Source organism: Thalassophryne amazonica, chromosome 6, assembly GCF_902500255.1.
Source record: "Thalassophryne amazonica chromosome 6, fThaAma1.1, whole genome shotgun sequence".
NCBI lineage: Eukaryota > Metazoa > Chordata > Actinopteri > Batrachoidiformes > Batrachoididae > Thalassophryne > Thalassophryne amazonica.
In genome coordinates, this window is record NC_047108.1 from 109,739,530 (window position 1) to 109,766,300 (window position 26,771).

At 43.1% G+C, this 26,771-nt stretch overlaps 2 protein-coding genes across 2 annotated transcripts in view; both read right to left on the reverse strand.

The window, feature by feature from the left end:
• Nucleotides 1-24,297, reverse strand: part of LOC117512896 — a 77,687-nt gene extending 53,390 nt beyond the window's left edge. Inside the window, exons 1-2 of the mRNA XM_034173129.1 lie at nucleotides 24,195-24,297; nucleotides 23,708-23,828 (exon numbers count right to left, since the gene is read on the reverse strand). Coding sequence (XP_034029020.1) covers nucleotides 23,708-23,828; nucleotides 24,195-24,212 — 139 coding nt within the window. The 5' untranslated portion in view covers nucleotides 24,213-24,297. The remainder of the gene's footprint in view (nucleotides 1-23,707; nucleotides 23,829-24,194) is intronic.
• A 2,067-nt stretch (nucleotides 24,298-26,364) lies between these two features.
• Nucleotides 26,365-26,771, reverse strand: part of tnnc1b (troponin C type 1b (slow)) — a 63,376-nt gene continuing 62,969 nt past the window's right edge. The window contains exon 6 of the mRNA XM_034173130.1: nucleotides 26,365-26,546. Within this exon, the coding sequence (XP_034029021.1) occupies nucleotides 26,515-26,546 (32 nt within the window). The 3' untranslated portion in view covers nucleotides 26,365-26,514. The remainder of the gene's footprint in view (nucleotides 26,547-26,771) is intronic.

A 26,771-nucleotide genomic window follows, 5' to 3' on the forward strand; every position in this document is an offset into this window, starting at 1 on the left:
CCTCGGGTTCGGTGGTGGTGGAAATCGTGTGGTTCCGGTTCGTTTCCAGACGGGCGTCTCCTATCGTCGAGCCTGCCCACACGACACCTTTATTAATTGACTGTTGCACATTCTGAATCTGCTGTGTTTGGTTGTGTCATTCACAACAGTAAAGTGTTATAATTTGACTCCTTCCATTGTCCGTTCATTTACGCCCCCTGTTGTGGGTCTGTGTCACTACACTTTCCCAACATAATGCACTCATTCTGAAGTTTTGTAACAACAATGCTTTGCGCACCAGAGAGTTGCTGCGGTTTAAACAGCACAGAGAGAATCCACGACAATTGTAAATTAACATTGTACAACTAAAATGTACATTTTTATTTCTTTTCATAAGCTGCAGCAAGAGCCTGCAACAACTCTCTGGCATGCAAAGGATTATGGGATATCTCAATACTTAGGGTGAATACTGCCATGAATACTACTGGCCAGTAGATGGCAGTAGAGACCATGATAACTTGCCAAAACAAATATTCCCAGTGGTGTGAAAATACACACATTTGTTACTTAAGTAGAAGCATAGATACTGCAGTTTAAAAACACTCTGGTAAAAGTTGAAGTATCAACTTGACCTCTTTACTCAAGTAAAAGTGAAAAAGTATGTGCTCCAAAACCTACTTAAAGTATAAAAGTATAAAGTAACCTTTAAAAAAAAAGGGGGGGGGGGGGGGGGTAGATGCCACTATATGAATTGAAAGCTTAATTTAAAAACTGATCCGTTCTACATGTGGCCCAAGACCCAAAACCCCAAATTACCCCCCAGCACCACCTGCACGAAAATGTTTCAATTCTAGAAGCTCTGAAATGCAATCTGGGACTATTCCAGACAATAAACTGTAGTGTGTGCAGCATCCATTTAGTGAAGGAAAAAAAAAAAAAAACTTTCCTTATTCAAATTCATTCCAGTAGTATTCTGCTCTTACTAGGATGCAGCAGTTTTCTAGTTTGGCAGATAGTTCTGGAGAAAATCACTGAAGAAATTAACACATTGAAAATATGGTTTGACGAAACAAACTGTCATTAAATAAGACAGGGATGAAGTGGAGGTGTAAGAGTCACTAGGTGTTCACAGGAAACATTTATTTATGTATGTTCATTGTTAGTTGCTTTTATATTTTCTGTTGTGTTTCTATTCAGGTTCTTTTTGCCTCTTTCTCTAAAATTGTATATAATAATCATTAGATTATTAATATATAAACAAAAATAAATTTAAGAAATATTACAATTTGAAAACAAATGCACCCGAACGTGATGAGAGCTGGTTAATGCTAAGTTTTAACATTGAAAATGCCATAGACATGCTAATGCGTTAGCATCGCTCCCGTTTTTAAGTTATAAAATACATCTATCAGCTGTTTCAGAAGACCATAACAGGTCAGTTTAACATATAAAAGGTAAATAATACTCACAGAAGTATGCTCTTTAGGGTTTTAGCGGGGGAAATTAAGCGAAAGAAAGAAATAATAAACGAAGCAATAGGTCGAAGCATTGCTTCAATCTGCGAACCACTGCTTCGATTGGTTCACGGTTCAAAGCAAAGCCGTGCTGCAGAAAAGTTGATTACAGGCGCACATGACGTGAAATATATATATATATATATATATATATATATATATATATATATATATATATTAAACTGAAGCCAAGAGTAACGAGGCTGTTTGTTTTAAAAATGTACGGAACAGAAAGTACAGATACTTGTGTGAAAATGTAATGAGTAGAAGTCAGAAGTAGGCAGAAAAATAAGTAATGGAGTAAAGTATAGATACCTAAAAAGTGTACTTAAGTACAGTAACGAAGTATTTGTACTTCGTTACTTGACACCTCTGAATATTCCAGATAAATCATCTGTGTCTGCTACGTTCAATCTGCATGGAATTTAATAAACACAAACTGAATTTCAGACATATATATTACTCTGGAACAAAGAGGACAAATAGTGTTGTAAAGGACAGGCAGGATGTTATAGAGCAAACAGGAAGCGATTGCGGCTCACAGTGATTCCAATTAAAAATAATGGAGAAGCAACCTGAGCTTCTTCTGGCATTTTTACATAAAACAAACACAATAACAACATCTATAAACCCAGAGAATATATTCACAAGAGTTTTAGGCACAATATACAAAGGTTTTAATGCTGTTGTCCTTGTGGAGCCTGATCAGAGCGTCTCAAATGCATTTGCGTTCAGTATGAGCGCACTCATACAACCGAGAACACGCGCGGCGGTTCGGTCAGGTGTCCTGACCCCCCCCCCCCCCCCCCCCACACACACACACACACACACACAGCGTGGTGTGTGGATGAACCAGTCACACGCACGCGCAGCACTTCGATCAGCTGTTATTGTGGCCGGACTGAAAGGTGGAGGAGGCCATGGGATTACTGAAAGCCTGTAAAAAGCACTGGATGCCTCCAATTTCATATGGATATGCCTAGGGTGCCAACTACATCACTGTATTACGTTACTGATTCATATGTAATAATAAGTGACACATATCTGTCAAAAGGGGGAATAAATAAAAGTAGAAAGATAGTTGAGTGTTTGCCCACCTACGCCTTTCAGTCCGAGCAGGTCCATCTGAAGCTGTTTCAAAGGTGACTATTTATTCTATTCATATTGTGATGGCTTGGTAATACAGTTGCGGCGTCAGTCCTACACATTGTGTTACTGTGATATAATCACATCTGATGTGTATTACAGCTGTGACAGCCCATTCAGCCGTGCGTGGTGTAGCAAATGGAGTGCATTTATATAGGGTGCCCCAAAAAAATATACAACATTTAAAACACTTGGTTTCACCCTTAAATGCTACAAACGTAATCACTTATGTTTCTTTTTTACTTGCAGAGACCCTGAAGTTTATGTTGATGCCAAGCAAGACTCAGGAAAATGCCAAGATTAACCATACTACAGCAAACAAAAATTATTGAGTTTTGGCACCAGACCAAGAGTGTCAAACAGGTGCAGCGACTTTATGTCAAACTAACAAAATGCAGGGCCAATATTGACATTGGTATGAAAAACTTCAACCTTTCAGCTTTCTGTCTAGCCATAAATTTATTTCCTAGACATATGCTTTGAGCATTTTCTTTTCTGACAAGATATTTTTTTGGGACACCCGATATATCGCTTTTCCAGCTATCAGCAGTTATACATGCCGATAACTGCTGGTAATCTTGTTCACGTAAAATCCTTAGAAGATTGCCTTGCAGCAGTGAGAAGCTGGATGTCTAGAAACGTCCTACTTTTAAACTCTGATAAGACTGAAATGATGGTTCTTGGTCCAGTGAGACATCGGCATCAATTTCACCAGTTAACGCTTAGCCTAGGCTCATGTGTCATACATCACACTGACAAAGTGAGGAACCTTGGGGTAATTTTTGATCCTTTGTTGTCCTTTGGCCTCCACATTAGAAATATTACTAGGACTGCTTTCTTCCACCTGCGAAATATAGCGAAGATTCATCCCATCCTGTCTATGGCTGATGCTGAGACCCTGATCCATGCATTTATCTCTTCTAGATTGGACTACTGCAATGTTCTATTTTCTGGTTTACCACAGTCTAGCATTAGGGGTCTCCAATTGGTTCAGAATCCTGCAGCCAGACTTTTGACACGAAGCAGAAAATACAACCACATTACACCCATTTTGGCATCCCTTCACTGGCTTCCTGTCCCAGTGAGATCAGATTTTAAGGTTCTGCTACTAACCTATAAAATTATTCATGGACTGGCACCTTCCTACCTAGCTGACCTAATTAAACCTTACGTACCGGCCTGGGCTTTACATTCTCAGGGTGCAGGACTACTTTGTGTCCCTAAGGTGAATAAGAAGTCTGCGGGTCACAGAGCTTTCTCTTATCGTGCCCCTGTTCTGTGGAATGATCTCCCTGCATCAATAAAACAGTTAGATTCTGTGGAGACATTCAAGTCCAGACTTAAGACGCACTTATTTTCCCAATCATATAGCTAGCATACTGGTACAGTTTTGTTTTATGCTTTTTACTCTTTTAATTCATTTTATTAGTAATTGGAGTGAGCCATGGCCTCAACTTTACCTAAATTCTGGGTCTTTTAGTGAAGTTTAGGGCTAGTGGCCGGCGATCACCTTAGTATTTCTTCTGTTTTTCTTGTTGCTTAATGCTGACAAATTATACTGTATTTGTTGTCTTTCTGATGCCTGATTCTGTTTTTCTCTCTGTTTAAGGTGCAGCTCCATCCAGAGATGGGAGTTGTATTTGTGTTGGCGACCCTCCTGTCCTGTGCGCCAACAGCATTTCCTGTATATTCATTTTGTGAATTGTTCTGTAATTTATGTTTGTAGCATGGCCCAAGCAGAGGGTCACCCCTTTGAGTCTGGTCTGCCTGAGGTTTCTTCCTCAGAGGGCGTTTTTCCTTACCACTGTTGCTCTAGGGGTTGGTAAGGTTAGACCTTACCTGTGTAAAGCGCTTTGAGGCAACTCTGTTGTGATTTGGCACTATATAAATAAAAATAAATTAAAAATTCCATCTGCATCAGACGCTCAAAGCACTTTACAATAATGCCTCACATTCACCCCGATGTCAGGGTGCTGCCAAACAAGACACTCACTACACAGTGGAAGCAACTGGGAGATTAAGGACTTCACCAAAGGGCCCTTAATGATTTTCCTGTCAGGCTGGGATTTGAAGCAAGGGTCCTTTGGTCTCAAGCTCAATGCTTAACCACTAGACCGTCACCTCCCCTAAGATGCACTGACTCGCTGCACAGCTCACCTGACTGGGCTGTTACATATACATGGTCATGCCCTCTCATGGGTCACATAATGTATGTGAATTATGATGATTATCTTGGCTTTAACAGCACATGCACCTGCATGACACCCTGCCCCAACCACTGGATCATTTCTAAGCTGATGGCTCTGTGGATACGAGACCGTCGTGTGCTCTTTCTCTGGTTATCACAAGAGCTGGACATCAGCCATTTTCTGGCAGATTTCACTTTTAACAAGAGATTTTGTCATGGAAAGCCGCACGGAGGCTTCATGCGTCACAACCGATTCGCTGATGAAGCGAGACAAAGGAACACCTCCGTTTCGGAGTGTTAGAGGACAAGTTGGGACATATCCAGCTCTCCACAAGTTCTCTTATACTCACTCGACTGGTAAGCACTGAAAGCCGAGATAGACATGATTTGATCAGTGAATTTAAGAATGCTTGTTATATTTGTTAATCAAAAATCAAAAAACCCAATTAAAAATTAAATTATGATTATTGTATAAAACCCCCTGTGATTGGACTAGTTGGGCTGTTCCGCCTACCCTCTAGGTTATGGTAAATGGTGTATTCCACTTTGCCTGCCTTGTTGAACCTGTAAATTGATTGATAGTTTTGTTGCTCTGAACGTGTGCCGCGTGTGCGTGAATATTAACAAACCACACACACAAACACTTGTTACTTGCATGTCCTAATAAAGTCCTGGAATCCAAAGGCTGTGGATAAGACTTCATTTCAAGTCTCCAGTACCTTCTGACAGAGGATAGGAATATCCAGCTGTAACTAGCCAGTCAATACACACGCACAACATTCTCAACAAGTGGTCCTTCGAGCCGGATCTAGTTGCAGCTTTCCTAATGGCGACATCCAGATATGAAGAAGAGCAAAGTATCCATCCGAGGAGGACTCATCGGCCCCCCGGACATCTGGATGACTTTCTCCTGACCTATCCATCACAACGGCCAAATCCAGTATACACTGAGGTTGCCAGGACCTTTCCCATGCATCAAACATCTACTCCAATGTATCCAGCAGGTGGTGTTGACGGGTCATTAGAGACTGAGAGATGGCGGAGGATGGAACATTGTGTAACTCAGGTTCAGAATCAAGTGAGGGAGTTACAGAGTGCACTACAAGTATCGCTGAACCTCAACAGAGTGTCATCAAAAATGCAGCACTTCCCTCAGACTCGGAGTGCCAGTTTACCTTTACTCAACGACAGTTCATCTCTGCTCAACGAAGATGGTAATCAACCCATAAGGGACCCAGCTATGGGCAGTTTGGAGGTCATCGCTCCTTTATCTCCTTTGCCACCGGACTATAACATGAGTACTGTACAGCCAACCTCTCCTCTCACAGTACAGTCTACGGTTACCCCCTCAATTTCACAGCCAACAGTACCCGCTTCTAGTATAGCAGGAGTGACTGCAGCGCTGCCTGTTTATGTCTTCCCTTCCGTGGCTTCTACAGCTACATCTCCATCAGTACCAGTAGTATCCAGTTCTACGTTTATAGCTGCTAATCCACATTTCCCCTGGCAACAACAGAGAGACTTTAATTGGCCTGCATCACTCCCTGCATGGTCTGCACAACCTAGTGTTGCCCAGTACGACTTCTCTGGCATGATGCAGCATCCTCCTACAGTCCTGCCCCCTGCCAACTCCGCTCAAGGCCCACTACCCTGGATACCAGGCTCATATCCAACTCAGCCAAACGTTGTAGTCCAACCTCCAGTTGTGAGTTTGCCTAACGTGTGTCGCAACCCCATTCCAGCCCCACAGTCTCCTGTTAGCATCCAGTATGGTGCACCTCAAAGACCAAACTTGATGGAAATGGCTATATCTTCCTCCTATGGCATCCCCAAACCCAAGCTGATTAGTTTCACTACAGGAAAAGAAAGTGATTTTCTCTTGTTAAAGAAGGGACTAGATGGTGTGTTGGGACCACACACGCATCTGTCTGAGGATTATAAATTTCAAGTACTGCTGGACCATCTGAAATTCCCTGCTGCATTTCAAATAGCAAAAAGGTATATTTATGACCCTATGCCTTACACTAGAGCAATGCAAGCTCTACAGCAACGCTATGGGCAGCCGCGGCAGTTAGTACAAGGTGAAATTAACAACATCCTGAGGGCCCCTACAGTGAGAGCAGGAGATACACAGGGGTTTGAGGACTTCGCGCTCTCAGTTAGTAGCCTAGTGGGATTGTTAAACTCTATGGAAGGAGCAGCCGGGAGTGAACTCGAGTGTGGTTCACATGTGGACAGACTTCTGAGTAAACTCCCCCTTTCATATCAGGACAGTTTTGCTGAATATTGCCTCACAAAGGGTATTCTGCAAAGTGACTCTGTTACAACATATACTCTCCCTGACTTTGCACAATGGTTAGAAAGGAAGTCACAGGCTATTCAGATATCTAGAAGAGCAGCTGAGAGCTGTATACCTGAAAAGCTACGCCCAGACCGCCGGGAAAAACCCTTTAAACAACACAAACTTCCATCATCCATTTACTATGGCACCGATAAGGCTATATCACCCCCTCTCAACGGCGCCTCTGTCTCTACACAGAATAAAGATGGCTCTAAATGCAAGAAAAGAGAAATTCAAGCCCTATTGCCCCTTCTGCAGTAGTACAGAGCACTATTTGAGTTCCTGCTTAGATTTCTGTAAACTAAGCACTGCTCAAATCATTACCTGGATTAACGATAACAAGAAATGTTGGCGATGTGGACGGGGCCATCAACCTGACTGCTGTAATCTGAAAAAACCATGTGGTACCTGTGGAGAGCAACATCTACAGATTCTCCATGAAGCAGCCTCCAGCGCTAATAGGAGTGTCCTAACATTGAGTACAACATCTAGTATGGTGTACTTGGATCATGCTACACACTCAGGGCGTGTCATGCTCAAAGTAGTACCAGTTACCCTACACAGCAATGGCCAATCGCTGTCTACACACGCAATTCTAGATGACGGATCGGAAAGGACTATAGTACTATCCGCTGCAGTTCACTATTTGAAACTAAATACCATAGAGGATTCCCTCAAACTGCGCACCATAAGGCAGGAAGTATCCCAGGTACAGGGAGCAACTGTTTCCTTTGACGTGAGTGTATCCGAATCTCCCCAAATCAAATATCATATTGGCAATGCATTCACCGCAAAGGACCTTGATCTGGCTAAACAATCCTGCCCAATGGATATACTCCGTCAGAAATATTCACACCTGACAGACATTCCCTTTGAAGCATTTAAAGATGTGCAGCCTATGCTTCTTATAGGCTCAGACAACGCACAGCTCATCACACCTCTGTCACCAGTGAGAGTTGGTCCTATAGGCAGCCCTGTGGCTGTGCACACAAAGCTTGGCTGGGCTGTCCAGGGGCCTGCGACCTTCCTGCACCAGGCTACTGACACATCATGTCTGCATACATCCCTAGCTCCATCTCCTTCTCAAGTTTTAAGACATAATGTAGAGAAGCTGTGGCAATTGGATGTAATTCCCTTTCGGTCTGAGAAGGAGATAACTCGGTCCAAGCAGGATAAAGAGGCGTTAGAGTTATTGCAGAGCGCTACTGAACGGGTACAGATTGAGGGAGTATCCCATTACGCAACCTCTCTACTCCGGCGTAAAACTGCTTCCAAACTACAAGCTGGTCCTGAAGCAGTTATGGCACTCCTGCGGTCTACAGAGAGGCGTCTAGCTAAAGACTGTGATTTAGCTGCTGTGTATAATGCAGAAATACGAAAACTGGAAGAGGAAGGATATACCAGGAAAATCACTCCCGAAGAGGCAAACAGCACAGATGAATCCTGGTTCATTCCCCATCATATTGTACATCACAATAACAAGCCCAGGATAGTTTTGAACTGTTCATACCACTACAAAAACAACTGCCTTAACAACCAGCTGTTACCAGGTCCAACACTTGGTCCCTCACTCATAGGTGTCCTATTGAGATTTGCTGTGAGCGGGGACATACGTAGCATGTTCCACCAAGTACGGCTCCTGCCCCAGCACAGACCACTACTCAGATTTGTATGGAGAGATATGGAGAGAGAGCGTAGCCCCGACATTTATGAGTGGTGTGTTCTGCCCTTTGGGACCACATGCAGTCCATGCTGTGCCACATATGCTCTTCAGCGTCATGTACAGGACTACAAGGAAGGGAACGAACAAGTTCTAGATTCAGTTCTGCACTCATTTTATGTCGATAACTGTCTGCAGTCTCTGCCTTCTTCCTCGCAGGCACGGCCACTGGTTGATAACATCAGGGAGCTCTTATCTACAGGTGGTTTCGAGATCAGACGGTGGGCCAGTAATTATCCAGAGGCCATAGCTCATCTCCCCACAGCAGCAAGATCACCTACTTGTGAGCTGTGGTTAACCGCATATCAACCAGACCCACAAGAACCAACACTAGGCCTAGCCTGGCACTGTTCCACGGACCAGATCAGCTACAGATGTCGACCAATATCTTCTCATGAACCAACTATGAGAAACATCTACAGTATACTCGCTTCACAATATGATGCGCTGGGCTTCATTATCCCCTTTACTACAAGGGCTAAACTTATTGTGCAGCTGTTGTGGCAGAGAGAGAGACAATGGGACGAGCCTATTGAAGGTGAGCTGCTCCAGCGATGGCAAGCATGGGTGAGTGAACTGCAATACTTGCCTACTATTTGCATGCCGTGCTGTTACACCATCCCACAAATGCGAGATGGAACTGTCCAGCTGCACGTTTTCTGTGATGCATCAGAACGAGTATATGGAGCAGTGGCATACCTGAGATATGAGTCCCCACAACATGAGGTACATACAGTTTTTGCCATGGCTAGATCACGTGTAGCTCCCCGAAAACAACTGTCAATTCCTCGTTTAGAGCTATGTGCTGCATTGGCCGGAGCACAGCTGTCTAAACTCCTCCTCAGTGAGCTCACACAATCTATCAGTGACACTACCTTGTGGACAGACTCCACAACTGTACTAAACTGGATCCAGTCTGAGTCCTGCCACTACAAAGTATTTGTAGGTACCCGTATTGCTGAATTGCAGGAGCTCACAGAGCCTGTTAACTGGAGATATGTACCCTCTGCCCTCAACCCCGCTGAAAACATCACCCGGGGGAAACGACTGCAAGAATTATCTGCACAAAGCCAGTGGATGAATGGGCCTGTCTTTTTGAGACAAACATTAGAGCACTGGCCTATGCTGCCTACTGTGAGTATGGATCCTGTGGATGACAAGGAGCTGAAAAGATCCGTATTCTGTGCTCATGTCACCGCTCGTCCTGTACAGCCTAATCCTGTAGAGTACAACTCTTGGGTTGACTTAGTGCAGGCCACCCACCTCTCCTGTCACGGAGTGGCTGCTTCCCCCATGTCCGCAGCCCAGCGCTTGGAGACAGAAATTCAGCTCCTCAAACAAGCACAACTCGACAGCTTTCCTGCTGAGGTCCATGCACTGAAGTCAGGAAAGAACGTGCGCACAGACAGCAGACTCAATAACCTGTCACCTGAATATGACTCTCAGCTTGACCTTATTCGGGTAGGTGGTCGTCTCCGACATGCAGAAAACATAGATATTGATACCCTACATCCTATTGTGTTATCACCGAATCATCCTACTACTCAGCTTATCATTAAAGATTATGACTCCCGGCTTCTACATCCTGGCCCTGAACGTGTCTATGCTGAATTGCGGCGTACATACTGGATTATAAGAGGGAGACAGGCTGTGAGGAAGCACCAACACGCCTGTTTGGAATGTAAAAAGTGGAGAGCTAATCCTGTACCACCTAGAATGTCTGACCTTCCTATCTCTAGGCTGCGCCTTCATCAACCTCCTTTCTGGTCCACTGGGGTCGACTGTTTTGGTCCTTTTACCATAAAGATAGGTAGGAGACAGGAAAAACGTTGGGGCATTATTTTCAAATGTCTCACCACCCGCTGCATCCACCTTGACCTACTTACTGGTATGGACACCGACTCCTTTCTCATGGCCTTGCGCCGATTCATCGCTCGGAGAGGAAAACCCTTTGAAATACTGAGTGATCAAGGCACCAATTTCAGAGGAGGTGACCGCGAGCTGCAAGAGGCATTTAAAGCTATGGAGCCCCAATTACAGGAGAAACTCAGTGAACAGAGTATCACCTTTCAATTCAATCCCCCACATGCGCCCCATTTTGGTGGGGCCTGGGAGCGGGAGATCCGCTCAGTGAAATCTGCACTTCAGGTGATACTCAAAGGACAATCCGTTACGTGGAATCCGTGGAAGGCATGCTCAATTCCAAACCACTGGGATATGTGTCATCTGACCTTGCTGATGTAGACCCTATTACTCCAAATATGCTGCTCATGGGGCGGCGAGATGCTTCTCTGCCCCAGGCTGTGTACGGCACAAGAAAACAACTCGGACGGCGCAAGTGGCGTCACAGCCAGGTCATAGCTGACCATTTCTGGTCTCAGTTCACTCGGCGGTACCTACCTGGACTTCAACACCGCCACAAATGGACACAAGTTACACCCGCTCTAACAGTAGGACAAGCTGTTATGGTGGTGGACCCACAGTTGCCACGGGCATCTTGGCCTGTGGGGAAGGTAACACAGGTGTTTCCCGGTCTGGACGGACAGGTCCGAGTAGCGGAAGTGACCATTGGTTCGCACACTTACCAACGCCCAGTATCCAAACTTATTGCATTACCGGTCATGCCTGATGACAGTTCATAGTGTTCACAAGGGTTTTAGTGTTTACTAATATGCTACTCATATTAGGGGGCGGCTGTATAAAACCCCCTGTGATTGGACTAGTTGGGCTGTTCCGCCTACCCTCTAGGTTATGGTAAATGGTGTATTCCACTTTGCCTGCCTTGTTGAACCTGTAAATTGATTGATAGTTTTGTTGCTCTGAACGTGTGCCGCGTGTGCGTGAATATTAACAAACCACACACACAAACACTTGTTACTTGCATGTCCTAATAAAGTCCTGGAATCCAAAGGCTGTGGATAAGACTTCATTTCAAGTCTCCAGTACCTTCTGACAGAGGATAGGAATATCCAGCTGTAACTAGCCAGTCAATACACACGCACAACGTTCTCAACAATTATTGATGTAGAAATAGAGAGGGTTTATGAAAGGTGTCATAACTGATCATAAATTATGCCGGAAACCACATAATGTCACAACAAAAATGGTCAAACTATTATAATATTATGTTAAACAAAACATATCTTGGTCAGAAATCATTGTATATATTTTACTGTTCTCTCATAATTCCATAAATACTACCTGAACAGAAATCCAATTGTTAAATTACAGAAACGAGCCATAAGAATTGTAAGTCATTCTGATTATTGTGCACCAACACGTCTTATTTACAGAATTATATGATCTAAAATTTTGGGATCCTGTTGAGTTTGTAATTGCACATATTATGCATAAAGCATATAATAATTGAATTCCTAGATGTATCCAGAGGCTGTTTCAAATGAATTTAAGCGGGATGATCTAAGGGGATGTGTGTGTTTAAAAAAAAATGCTTCTGTTATGAGGTGAAACTGTGGAACAGCTGTGATCAGTATTTAAGAATGTGTTGTTCACTTTTCAAATAAAAAATGTTCAAAATTAAAATTGACAAACACATAAATGATGTATATGAGGGCTGGTGCGCGCACGCTGGCACCGTTTGGCTTTCAGTGTTTCTTAGTGTTTGATTTGTTGTTTCTGTCCCTTAACATTTGGTTGTGTCAGTGCCAGTGTCATTTTTGAGTGGTTTTAATTGTCCATGGTGCTGTTGTCTGAAGCAACATGGATTGATTATCATTATTATTTATTTCACCTGGCGTTGTTCCTTTTGCTTCCTCTTCTGGTTTTCCTGGAGGTCAGTCAGGAGTCGATACAGCAGGAACGAGCTGCTGGTGTGTCAGACGTCACACTACAACTTCCAGATGTCACTGGAAGACACCTCATAAAACATACAGGGAAACAAGGGAGAAGAGGAGACGGAAGAGGAGGAAGCGAAGGGGCGTCCGGCTAAGACGGCACAACTTTAACAGCTTCCAATGCCCTCAATGATACTGGAAAACTTCCACTCCCTAAGGAATCAAGTGGAGGAACTCCAGGGGAATGTTCACTTCCTTAAGGATTTTAAAGACTGCTGTGATGATGTTTTAGAAGACACGGTCAACTGATCATAACCAGGACTCTGACCTGTTGATCACCAAACCACCTAGATCGGAGGAGTGAGGTGAGGAGGAGGGGCATGTCTGTACATCAACGAAGGTACTGTACTTCTGTGACAGTGAGAGAGCACATCTGCAGTCCAGGTGTGGAACTTTTATCAGTGTCTCTGCACCCCTTCTACTTACGTACCCTGTGAGTTCCACCAGCTCTCCATCACAGTTGTGTAAATCCACCCAAAAGCTCAGGAACCCGTCTGCCTGTAAAACTGTCTGCTGTCATCGATAAACTGCAGTCCGTCTCTCCTGACGGCCCGGTCTGTGGACTGGGTGATTTTAACCAAGTCTCCCTCAAAAAGATAGTTCTTAATTTTTATCAATATATAACCTGTCCTACAAGACAGGATAAGACTCTGGATCTGTGTTACGGTCAGTAAAGGAGGTTTATAAAACATTCCCCTTCACTCCCTTTGGGCTACGGAGACCACGACTGTGTGTCCACACACAGAACTGTCCTGAAGAGGGAAAAGGTCTCCACTATGGACATTAAAGAATGGACAGAGGAGTGCTTGCAAGAGTGTTTTGAGTGTGTCACAGTGGTCTTTTTATTCTTGTTGGGGTTTTTCTTTATGGTCCCTCAATTGTTTGAGTTTTTTTATTTATTTGGGTGTTGTGTTTGTTTGAACAGGTTTTTTTGTGTGTGTGTGTACTTGCTTGTAGTGTTATTGGGTTGTTATTAGAGGTAGGTGTTTATTTGGATTGGAATGGGGAGAAACTGAACTAATTGAATGGCTCCTCCCTCACTGAACTTGACTGGCTGATTTCCAAGCTGGAGGCTGGTAAAAGAGGAGCAGAGCCCCGGTCAGGGGAGGAGGAAGCTGCTGTACTGGAGGAAGGTGAGGAGACGGCGTAACTGGGGAAATCTCACGCTTGATCAGCTAAGTAAAAAGGGACGTCGTTGTGCAGTGCGCAGATGAGGTTGTGTGGTCTAACACTGTTTGAGTTGGGCCGCTAAAAGCTGTCTCATTTTTTGTAGCGGGCGTCTCAGTGGCTTCCTGGATATCCTACCGGAGCGGGGTTTTTTTTTTTCCCTTCTGATTCGTCGGCGGTGCAGGCAAGGACGACCTCCAGACTCGACGTAGAGAGAGGATTTGACGCTCCATAAGCTAAGTAAAAAAGGGACGTTGCCCTGCAAGAGCCAATTGTGTGCATGTGTGGGCGTGGTTAACGTTGGGCCAGGACACTGACTGCCCCCTCTTTTGTTTCCCCTCCCTCAGTGTGCTGGAAGTCGGACCCGTGGTGAAGGAAGAAGAGTTCCTCCTTTCCTCCTCTCTACCAAAAGGACAATGCAATTGGTGTTTTAAGTGACGGGACACTTTTGTGACTTTTAGTTGTTGGTTGACATTATTATTAGTCCCCTTTGGCAAATACAGACTAATTGTTGTAGTTTTATTGCTGAGAATTATTTTCCTCTGTTGTGATTTTTTTATAAATGTGTTTTATCTTTATTTGTACTTTTTCGATTCCATTAAAATTTGTTTAGTATTTGGTATTGTTGACATCATTTCCAAACATTTGGTATCCACAAACTTGACAAGTGGACAAACTGGACCATGTTCAGATTTAGACGAGCTGGCAGATGTTCCGCAGAGACGTGATCATCCGATCTATCCGAACTATAAACCGTGGATTACCAAGAAACTTGCTTTTAAACATGGATTTGTCTCTGAGGTGTACAAGACCACTAGAGATATAAAATAGAAATTTAACGGGGAGGTGATAGTCTAGTGGTTAGGCGTTGGGCTTCAGACCAGATGACCCTTGGTTGTGTGGCAGCACCCTAAAAATCAGTGTGAGTGTGTCTGTGTGAATGGGTGAATGTGAGGCATAAATATAAAGCGCCTTGAGCGTCTGACGCAGATGGAAAAGTGCAATGGAAGACCTGGGTGTTAAGTTTGTGTTAAAGTCAGAACAAGAAGCTGCACTGAAAGAGATCAATCTGGGAAGAGACACATTCTGTGTTGTCGCTCCAACGAGAGCGGCACACTGAGCCGTAGTCCGGTGAGCTCCATCTGTGGGCGAGCTATCCCACAATGCCAAAATAGCAGAGATGTCGCTCCAATGAGAGCGGCACTCTGGGCAGTGTGGTTTCACTGTGGGCTCCAAATTTGGCACTTCCTGTTTCAGTGTGAACTGAATGCCCCCAAGATTCCACGAGATCTCGTCTACTGTCAATCCAGGAAATGTCGATTCATGAATTGTTCAACATTTGACATCTCCTGCTTTCCTGTGAACTCAAAATTTGGCACTTCATGTTTGGGACTCAGTGTACCATGAGCGGGTTTCATGCTGTGCAGCTCGTATACATACAACCCCTGGCAAAAATTATGGAATCACCGGCCTCGGAGGATGTTCATTCAGTTGTTTAATTTTGTAGAAAAAAAGCAGATCACAGACATGACACAAAACTAAAGTCATTTCAAATGGCAACTTTCTGGCTTTAAGAAACACTATAAGAAATCAAGAAAAAAAGATTGTGGCAGTCAGTAACGGTTACTTTTTTAGACCAAGCAGAGGAAAAAAATATGGAATCACTCAATTCTGAGGAAGAAATTATGGAATCACCCTGTAAATTTTCATCCCCAAAACTAACACCTGCATCATATCAGATCTGCTCGTTAGTCTGCATCTAAAAAGGAGTGATCACACCTTGGAGAGCTGTTGCACCAAGTGGACTGACATGAATCATGGCTCCAACACGAGAGATGTCAATTGAAACAAAGGAGAGGATTATCAAACTCTTAAAAGAGAGTAAATCATCACGCAATGTTGCAAAAGATGTTGGTTGTTCACAGTCAGCTGTGTCTAAACGCTGGACCAAATACAAACAACATGGGAAGGTTGTTAAAGGCAAACATACTGGTAGACCAAGGAAGACATCAAAGCGTCAAGACAGAAAACTTAAAGCAATATGTCTCAAAAATCGAAAAATGTACAACAAAACAAATGAGGAACGAATGGGAGGAAACTGGAGTCAACGTCTGTGACCGAATTGTAAGAAACCGCCTAAAGGAAATGGAATTTACATACAGAAAAGCTAAATGAAAGGCATCATTAACACCTAAACAGAAAAAAACAAGGTTACAATGGGCTAAGGAAAAGCAATTGTGGACTGTGGATGACTGGATGAAAGTCATATTCAGTGATGAATCTCGAATCTGCATTGGGCAAGGTGATGATGCTGGAACTTTTGTTTGGTGCCTTTCCAATGAGATTTATAAAGATGACTGCCTGAAGAGAACATGTAAATTTCCACAGTCATTGATGATATGGGGCTGCATGTCAGGTAAAGGCACTGGGGAGATGGCTGTCATTACATCATCAATAAATGCACAAGTTTATGTTGATATTTTGGACAATTGAAAGGATGTTTGGGGATGATGAAATCATTTTTCAAGATGATAATGCATCTTGCCATAGAGCAAAAACTGCAAAAACATTCCTTGCAAAAAGACATAGGGTCAATGTCAATAAGCAGATCTGATTTGATGCAGGTGTTAATTCGGGGGATGAAAATTTACAGGGTGATTCCATAATTCTTTCCTCAGAATTGAGTGATTCCATATTTTTTTTCCTCTGCTTGGTCTAAAAAAGTAACCGTTACTGACTGCCACAATCTTTTTTTCTTGATTTCTTATAGTGTTTCTTAAAGCCAGAAAGTTGCCATTTGAAATGACTTTAGTTTTGTGTCATGTCTGTGATCTGCTTTTTTTCTACAAAATTAAACAACTGAATGAACATCCTCTGAGGCCGGTGATTCCATAATTTTTGCCAGGGGTTGTACATTCAGACAGTCAATTAAGTGTCATAATTAACAGGAAATAAAAGGGTTGAGTTCTTCTTCTAAAAACTGTTGAGGTCTAAGGTTCTAAAAACATTCTGGACTCACATGTCAATCCAACTCTATAGAAACTTTGCATAATCTATGACCACCCTTGAAAAATGTCAGCTACCTATTTTATAAACATAACCCAATCTAGTGCCCGTGAATCCCCACAGACAACACACTACTTTATCATTTTCAATTATTAGTAGTTGTGCAATATTTTAACAGATCATTTTGTTTTTCAATTGCAGGTTAAAATTCACTAAAGCGATAAAATCCTGTTGTTGCCGTGTGTTATTGAATATGTCATCATTATATAGACTAGTTACTGTCTTAGCATCCCGACTTGGATGTCCGGCGTCCCTGTGCCTGACCAGTGTACAAACCCAACTGGCTGATCTGCGACTAATGCAGTCAGACGTGATGCTGTCTAACTCCGCTGCACTAGGCTGCTGAAAGGTATGGACACGGCGCTCTAACAGAGGCACCGTGTCTGTCACCTTTGTGCAGGAATTAACTTGAACATTAACCCCTACTGGGCAAGCTAATGTGGGCTAATGCTAACTCGCAGTTTCTCGAAGTGTATTAAGCAAAAACAAACACTTTAACACTCATATGAGTAATAAAACCAACAAATGTGAAATAAAATTAATTTAAGGGGTGGAACTATTCCAACCCTGTTTAACTGCTAAGTGTTCTTGGGCATCACCAGCAGCAGCGTCACTCTATACAATTATAGACTTTTGATGAGGTGTACCCGTGATTATGTGGACCTGGTCAGGATGGGGTTCACCAGGCCTCCATCCTGACCAGGTCCGCATAATCACAGGTACACCGAAATTAAAAGTCTATAACTGTTTTATTATATGGTAAACAAGAAAACTGGGAGTTTGTCAAACATACTAAAACTGATACTTGATGTGGACATGTCCTGTTTTTGTCAATCAGTCTGTGAGCAGGACTTTTATGGACTGTATTTAAACACATTTGTGAGAGAAGACCGAGGAGCTGCTGCTTGTGTACACGTACTAAGGGCACAGAAAAAAAAAACGCTGCTGGCTGCATTGTGTACACGGCATCATCATGACGACGCAACTCGAAGCGGGCCAAAGTAGGCATTGTATCGCATTATCTGACTGGTCGTTATCGATAGAAGGCGTCGCTCGATTGGCTAGCAATCGAGCGACGCTACACTGCACGCAAGGTGTACTCAGCTCTACCAGCGGTCAACTCGGCATGTGGTACAGCTCAGAAAGTGGCGAATGGGCCAATCAGAAGTTGGCAAAATCACATACCATATAATAAATGAATTTATGATGCGTAGTTGATGAAAACACGTGTTTTCCTCTGGGACATTAAGCGTAGTGTGGTTAATGTTTTCCACAGATCATTAGACTGGAATCATCATCCCGTAGGAAAATAATTCTAGATTACAATGTATTTAAAAAAAAACCTCAATGGAAACACTTAAAAGAAGCCAGAGTGTTGCTGGGGGGGGGGGGGGGGGGGGGGGGGGGGGTACTGTCATATACCTCCTTTTTGCATTATTATGTCTGACAAAACTTTTACCTTATTGAAATTATCACTTCTCTTTGATACAAGATCCCAGGACCCGACCCCAGGGAATGGATGAGACTGCGGCTAGAACAAGATCTTACAATGCACATAAACACAAAATGCCAAATTTATTGCACACTAGATATTTTGCTTTTTGGCAGCTGCTACTGAAAAATAATGAAAATGCAAAGGATTAAAATAGTAGAAACTATCCTATTATGTGCATTATGTAAACAAAAATACAATATGACTCTAATTTAATTTAACCAAGTTAGTCCAATTGAGATCGAGATCTCTTTTGCAAGAGAGACCTGGACAATTATATAGTTTCCAGTCTACCTAGCCTACATGTCTTTAAATGTGGGAGGAAACTGGAGCACCCAGAGGGAAGCCACGTAAACAAAGGGAGAACATACGAACTTCACACAGAAAGGATACAGGTGGGAATGGAACCCATGACCTTCTTGCTGTGAGGCAACAGTGCTAACTACTAAACTACCATGCTACCCCTAATAACCAATACAGACAAGTTATATATATATATATATATATATATATATATATCAATCAATCAATCAAATTTATATAGCGCCAAATCACAACAAACAGTTGCCCCAAGGCGCTTTATAGTGTAAGGCAAGGCCTTACAATAATTACGTAAAAACCCCAATGGTCAAAACGACCCCCGGTGAGCAAGCACTTGGCGACAGTGGGAAGGAAAAACTCCCTTTTAACAGGAAGAAACCTCCAGCAGAACCAGGCTCAGGGAGGGGCAGTCTTCTGCTGTGACTGGTTGGGGCTGAGGGAGAGAACCAGGAAAAAGACATGCTGTGGAGGGGAGCAGAGATCAATCACTAATGATTAAATGCAGAGTGGTGCATACAGAGCAAAAAGAGAAAGAAACACTCAGTGCATCATGGGAATCCCCCAGCAGTCTAAGTCTATAGCAGCATAACTAAGGGATGGTTCAGGGTCACCCGATCCAGCCCTAACTATAAGCTTTAGCAAAAAGGAAAGTTTTAAGCCTAATCTTAAAAGTAGAGAGGGTGTCTGTCTCCCTGATCCGAATTGGGAGCTGGTTCCACAGGAGAGGAGCCTGAAAGCTGAAGGCTCTGTCTCCCATTCTACTCTTACAAACCCTAGGAACTACAAGTAAGCCTGCAGTCTGAGAGCGAAGCGCTCTATTGGGGTGATATGGTACTATGAGGTCCCTAAGATAAGACGGGACCTGATTATTCAAAACCTTATAAGTAAGAAGAAGAATTTTAAATTCTATTCTAGAATTAACAGGAAGCCAATGAGGAGAGGCCAATATGGGTGAGATATACTCTCTCCTTCTAGTCCCCGTCAGTACTCTAGCTGCAGCATTTTGAATTAACTGAAGGCTTTTCAGGGAACTTTTAGGACAACCTGATAATAATGAATTACAATAGTCCAGCCTAGAGGAAATAAATGCATCAATTAGTTTTTCAGCATCACTCTGAGACAAGACCTTTCTAATTTTAGAGATATTGCGTAAATGCAAAAAAGCAGTCTTACATATTTGTTTAATATGTGCTTTGAATTACATATCCTGATCAAAAATGACTCCAAGATTTCTCACAGTATTACTAGAGGTCAGGGTAATGCCATCCAGAGTAAGGATCTGGTTAGACACCATGTTTCTAAGATTTGTGGGGCCAAGTACAATAACTTCAGTTTTATCTGAGTTTAAAAGCAGGAAATTAGAGGTCATCCATGTCCTTATGTCTGTAAGACAATCCTGCAGTTTAGCTAATTGGTGTGTGTCCTCTGGCTTCATGGATAGATAAAGCTGGGTATGTCTGTGAAGAAGATTCCCCATTTACATGAACAAATTGTAATCTATTAGATAAATATGATTCAAACCACCGCAGCGCAGTGCCTTTAATACCTATGGCATGCTCTAATCTCTGAGTGAAGATCTTCTAAATTAGTGAGATGCCATTTCCTCTCCAACTTACGAGTTATCTGCTTTAAGCTGCGAGTTTGTGAGTTATACCACGGAGTCAGGCACTTGTGATTTAAAGCTCTCTTTTTCAGAGGAGCTACAGCATCCAAAGTTGTCTTCAATGAGGATGTAAAACTATTGACGATACTCTATCTCACTTACAGAGTTTAGGTAGCTACTCTGCACTGTGTTGGTATATGGCATTAGAGAACATAAAGAAGGAATCATATCCTTAAACCTAGTTACAGCGCTTTCTGAAAGACTTCTAGTGTAATGAAACTTATTCCCCACTGCTGGGTAGTCCATCAGAGTAAATGTAAATGTTATTAAGAAATGATCAGACAGAAGGGAGTTTTCAGGGAATACTGTTAAGTCTTCAATTTCCATACCATAAGTCAGAAATAGATCTAGGATATGATTAAAGTGGTGGGTGGACTCATTTATATTTTGAGCAAAGCCAATTGAGTCTAATAATAGATTAAATGCAGTGTTGAGGCTGTCATTCTCAGCATCTGTGTGGATGTTAAAATCGCCCACTATAATTATTTTATCTGAGCTAAGCACTAAGTCAGACAAAAGTTCTGAAAATTCACAGAGAAACTCACAGTAACGACCAGGTGGACGATAGATAATAACAAATAAAACTGGTTTTTGGGACTTCCAATTTGGATGGACAAGACTAAGAGTCAAGCTTTCAAATGAATTAAAGCTCTGTCTGGGTTTTTGATTAATTAATAAGCTGGAATGGAAGATTGCTGCTAATCCTCCGCCTCGGCCCGTGCTACGAGCGTTCTGGCAGTTAGTGTGACTCGGGGGTGTTGATTCATTTAAACTAACATATTCATCCTGCTGTAACCAGGTTTCTGTAAGGCAGAATAAATCAATATGTTGATCAATTATTATATCATTTACTAACAGGGACTTAGAAGAGAGAGACCTAATGTTTAATAGACCACATTTAACTGTTTTAGTCTGTGGTGCAGTTGAAGGTGCTATATTATTTTTTCTTTTTGAAAAATAGCCTCACAGCCAGAAGGTATACTCAACAAAAATATAAACGCAACACTTTTGGTTTTGCTCCCATTTTGTATGAGATGAACTCAAAGATCTAAAACTTTTTCCACATACACAATATTACCATTTCCCTCAAATATTGTTCACAAACCAGTCTAAATCTGTGATAGTGAGCACTTCTCCTTTGCTGAGATAATCCATCCCACCTCACAGGTGTGCCATATCAAGATGCTGATTAGACACCATGATTAGTGCACAGGTGTGCCTTAGACTGCCCACAATAAAAGGCCACTCTGAAAGGTGCAGTTTTGTTTTATTGGGGGGGGATACCAGTCAGTATCTGGTGTGACCACCATTTGCCTCATGCAGTGCAACACATCTCCTTCGCATCATTCGTGAAGAGAACACCTCTCCAACGTGCCAAACGCCAGCGAATGTGAGCATTTGCCCACTCAAGTCAGTTACGATGACGAACTGGAGTCAGGTCGAGACCCCGATGAGGACGACGAGCATGCAGATGAGCTTCCCTGAGACGGTTTCTGACAGTTTGTGCAGAAATTCTTTGGTTATGCAAACCGATTGTTTCAGCAGCTGTCCGAGTGGCTGGTCTCAGACGATCTTGGAGGTGAACATGCTGGATGTGGAGGTCCTGGGCTGCTGTGGTTACACGTGGTCTGCGGTTGTGAGGCTGGTTGGATGTACTGCCAAATTCTCTGAAACAACTTTGGAGACGGCTTATGGTAGAGAAATGAACATTCAATACACAAGCAACAGCTCTGGTTGACATTCCTGCTGTCAGCATGCCAATTGCACGCTCCCTCAAATCTTGCGACATCTGTGGCATTGTGCTGTGTGATAAAACTGCACCTTTCAGAGTGGCCTTTTATTGTGGGCAGTCTAAGGCACACCTGTGCACTAATCATGGTGTCTAATCAGCATCTTGGTATGGCACACCTGTGAGGTGGGATGGATTATCTCAGCAAAGGAGAAGTGCTCACTATCACAGATTTAGACTGGTTTGTGAACAATATTTGAGGGAAATGGTGATATTGTGTATGTGGAAAAAGTTTTAGATCTTTGAGTTCATCTCATACAAAATGGGAGCAAAACCAAAAGTGTTGCGTTTATATTTTTGTTGAGTAAACTTTCCATTTTAGACAAAATGTTTTTACACTACAAATTTAATGCAGACATTTTTGTCATATGTTTGATATATAATGATTGGACAAAAAACATATTATTGTAATCCAACAAGCCCATGACAGTCACCCAGTTTCCTGAACAAGACTTGGGCTTTAAATGGAGTTTGTGATTATGGACAACATGAAACACTAAAAACAATGTTTTATACATTTTTGGAGACTATGTGAATGCCTATGTACAGCGTTTGATTCACTTTTGTCAAACTCATCATTTGGTATGTTCTCGTTTTCATGTTTCCATGCTTAAAAATTGCTATACAAATTTAAAATAAATAGTGTGGCGATCGTGATTGGTCTACTACACCATCATGTCTAATATGATATCCCTGATGGGTTGGGCGATAGGATTGGCCACACATTGTAAAGTGAAAATAATTGCCCAAACTATTCGTTTTCACACTTCTGTGAGCAGCTTTTTGATGTGGGGATAAACATTTTCTGAACAACAATAATATTTTTTGAGTTTCCAGTCACAAATTAACCATAGTCCTGATTTTTAGAATGATGTTATTTTTGTCCAAATACTCATGTCCTCTGAGAAAGGACGGGCTGTGAATAAATTGGTGTAATTCCTTAATGGCGAATGACATTTGTATTAAACCCAAACACCCGGACTACAAGAATATCTTTACTTCATTTTCTAAACCCACTTATTCCAGATGAGGGTCACAGGTGCAGAGCCTGTTCCAGCAGTCACAGGGTGAGAGGCGGGGTTTGTCCTGGACAGGACGCCAGTCTGTCACAGGGCCACACACAGACAGACAAACTCAATCACAGCTGCAGTCAATTTAAAGTCACTGCTTCATCAAACCTGCATGTTTGGAAGTGAGAGGGAGCTGGAGAGAACAGAAAGGACCAGACAGGAAGTGATCCCGTGACCTTCTGGCTGTGAGGCCACCGTGCCGTCTACAAGAACATCTCGTTTCATTTGATCAACATTATGTTTGTGTTCAGAGGAAACTAGACACAAAAACTCATGTCCAAGTATTAATGGTCCACAGGTCACCGATGATAAAATATCATTTCATGTGTCTCTGTTACATGGTGAGGGAAAATACCCAGAGGGCTTTTGGCGTCATGGTAACAACTGTGGTCCTCACCTGCAACAGCAAAATGGACAACACATCCGTCTCCGTCATAGACGCCCCAGTGCGAGAAACCCACGGGGTAGGAGAACTCGATCAGGTCTCCAAACTCAGCAGTGGACACGATCTCATCAACCTGTGTTCACAACACAAACAACAACAAGTGTTCAGTCCCTGTGCAAGGTGAAAACAGGTTCAGCTGCATTCCACAGTGAAAGCCACAGCGCACACCGACGAGATGCCACCGTCCCAGGAACGACTACGTGGATATCTCAGAATCCGTCTCCACCGTTCAGGATGACAGCCGCCAGAATAAACACGTTCAAGACAGTGCTGCTGCACAGTTAGCTGAGAGCAGCTGTGCGGTGCAGCGGTTAGCACTGTCAAAAACTAACATCAGATTCAAAGACTGCCGGGCTGATCCTGGGCGTCTCTGTGCGCTGCCTCTGTGTCTCTGCAGAGGTCACATGGTGACCTTTGGTGCTGTGCTGATGGTTCGTACCTGCTCATGGTAATCCATGGCTGCCTCCCACGTAGTTTCTTACCCGAACTCTGCTCTTGGTGCGTGTGTGAAAATCTGGGCTGGGCTGAGTGCTACGTGCAAGTTACTGCAGGTGAAAGCCACCTGATTGGCCAAAACTAAACCTCTTCTTGGCACAACAAATACTGCACGTGCACTTTAAGAAGGCAAAATAACCCTGACTGCCTACACTGCATGTTGCCAGGTGCACTCATTACAGGAAAACTTGGGCTCATTTAAATGGAAAAACAACTGATTCCAAAACGTGAACTTGGGTTCATAAGTTTTTGGACTACTGCTGTTTTTGCAAGAAAGCTTCCATTTACCACATCATTGCTTCATGTCAGTGTGTTCCTGTGGAGTTTCCACAAAAAAAAAAAAATGCAGCTTTATGTCTGAAACAGCTGGACTACAAAATTCCATCATGTACCGATCTGCACATATGCGCAAGGAAGCTAAAAGACGCATGTAAACGTGAACAACTCCTCAGCATGAATCAGCGTGACAGCACTCATCCACATACGAGTCGACAAACTGGATCCATTGAAGCGGCTCAATATTTGACCGCACCCTACAACTGCTTCCTTTTTCCCAGCTGAGAGATCAAGTGACGGGACGGCGAGAGGAGACGTCCGATTTCATCACGACAGAATGCATAAAGTTGGCGTGTGGAACAGTTAGATGGTGACGAGAGAACCCTCCAGACTTTAAGCAGACATGAGGTTCATGTGAGCATCTCGCTTCTTATTGAAATAATCACGTCAGAAGAAACTTCCACCTGCAGATTCCACCCGTATTCAGTCGTTGCTACTTCACGTAGTTACAGTTCCATTATTGATTAAAATCACATCTTCTACACAGTGAGACATTTTCTTAGGTTCACTGTGTCATCATGCTTTCAACAGGAAAGTAAAACATTTACACAAAATCGACCAAACTGCATGTATGTTTGTTTTCTTGACTTTCTCAGCAGCTCCTTTGGAGGTCTGAAGAAACTACAGTACAAGAGTCTCTCTGGTAGTTCAAACCAGGGACCAAACAATATAACAGGTTTGAACAGTTAAAATTTAGTGAGTAAACCCACCAGCACGACCACAGAACAAACACCAAGCAACGTTAAAGCAGACATGCCACCTGTACGAGCTTTCATCCCCGTTCCTTCCTACGGACCCGTGGTCATCAACGTTAACTGCTGCAGCGCCTGACGGGCGTCCAGGTTGTGAAGGGGTGAGAATATCATCCCATCATGCTGGAGGGCTGCATGTGCGTCTCCCTGAAGATCAGGCCCCTGACTGGAGCGCTTGAGGGTATCGGAGTCGTTCCTCGGCCCCTAGAACTCTTCTTGGCCCTCAGACCACTCTGGACTTCACCTTCCACGTAAGACAAGCTCATTCTTTATTTTCCCGCCGTGGGAAATTTGTTTTGTTGCAGCAGCAAAGTGACAACAGAAGATAAGAAAAAGAAATGTGAGAATAGCAAGTACTCCAAAAAAAAAAAAAAAAAAAAGTGGGGTTCCACACTTGAGACACCTTTAAACTCCCATTAATTAAACACAGTAACTCAAAAATCAGCCAGAAAGACAGTTCAAGTGTGTAGTTAATGGAACTGTCTGACAGCAACAGGAAGAAAAGGACCTTCAGTGTCTCTACTTCACACACACACACACACACACACACACACACACACACACACACACACACACACACACACACACACACACACACACACACACACACACACACACACACACACACACACACACAGAACTGGGTGGAGCAACCCATCACTGGAGGAACTCTTCAGTACGGTCACAGGAACCTGCAGTGGGCGGTCCATGTTCCTCAGCATGGATGATATTAGTTCTCACCCTCTTCTCTCCCACCACCTCCACTGGAACCAGCCGGCACCCCGGGACGGCGCTGGTCTTCTTAATCCATTCCAGGTCCTTGGGGATCTTTTCATTGACCCATTTCATTGTCTCTGGGATTTGCTGCCCTCTGCTGGTCTTTGTTAGTCTCTATGATGTCTGGTTGCTTGGCCAACACCTGTCCGTCTGAAGTCCCAGAGGATCTTCATCTGAGGTCTACTCTGTGTCCTTTGTATGTTCAGTTGGTAATATTCTGATTTAACAAACTTGTGACACTGGAAGTTCCATTTCACCAGAGTTTATTGAAAACAGTTTTATTATATCAGAGGAAAATACATTTCTGGCAATATCCAACAAAAAGTGGAGGCGTGTCTTTGGGAATGACTTCATGTTGGAGTAATGATGTCATTGGCCTCCAGGTCGGCGATGAAAACTTTATTCAACTCCTTTCATGAACTCCAGGAACTCTGTTGGTGAAAACACACAGTGAGACGTGCGCAGGTGAAGTACGCCAACAAAATTCCTTCAGACTGTCATCATATTAGCACAGAAACCATGTTTCACATTTCTGTCCTCGATTACTGTAACACGTTTTTTTTTTAAATATTATTTTTATTTTATTATTATTTTTGCTCTTGCTTGCCTCTACTGGTGGTTGACTCTCACTGCGGTATTGTATCACTTCCTGTTCC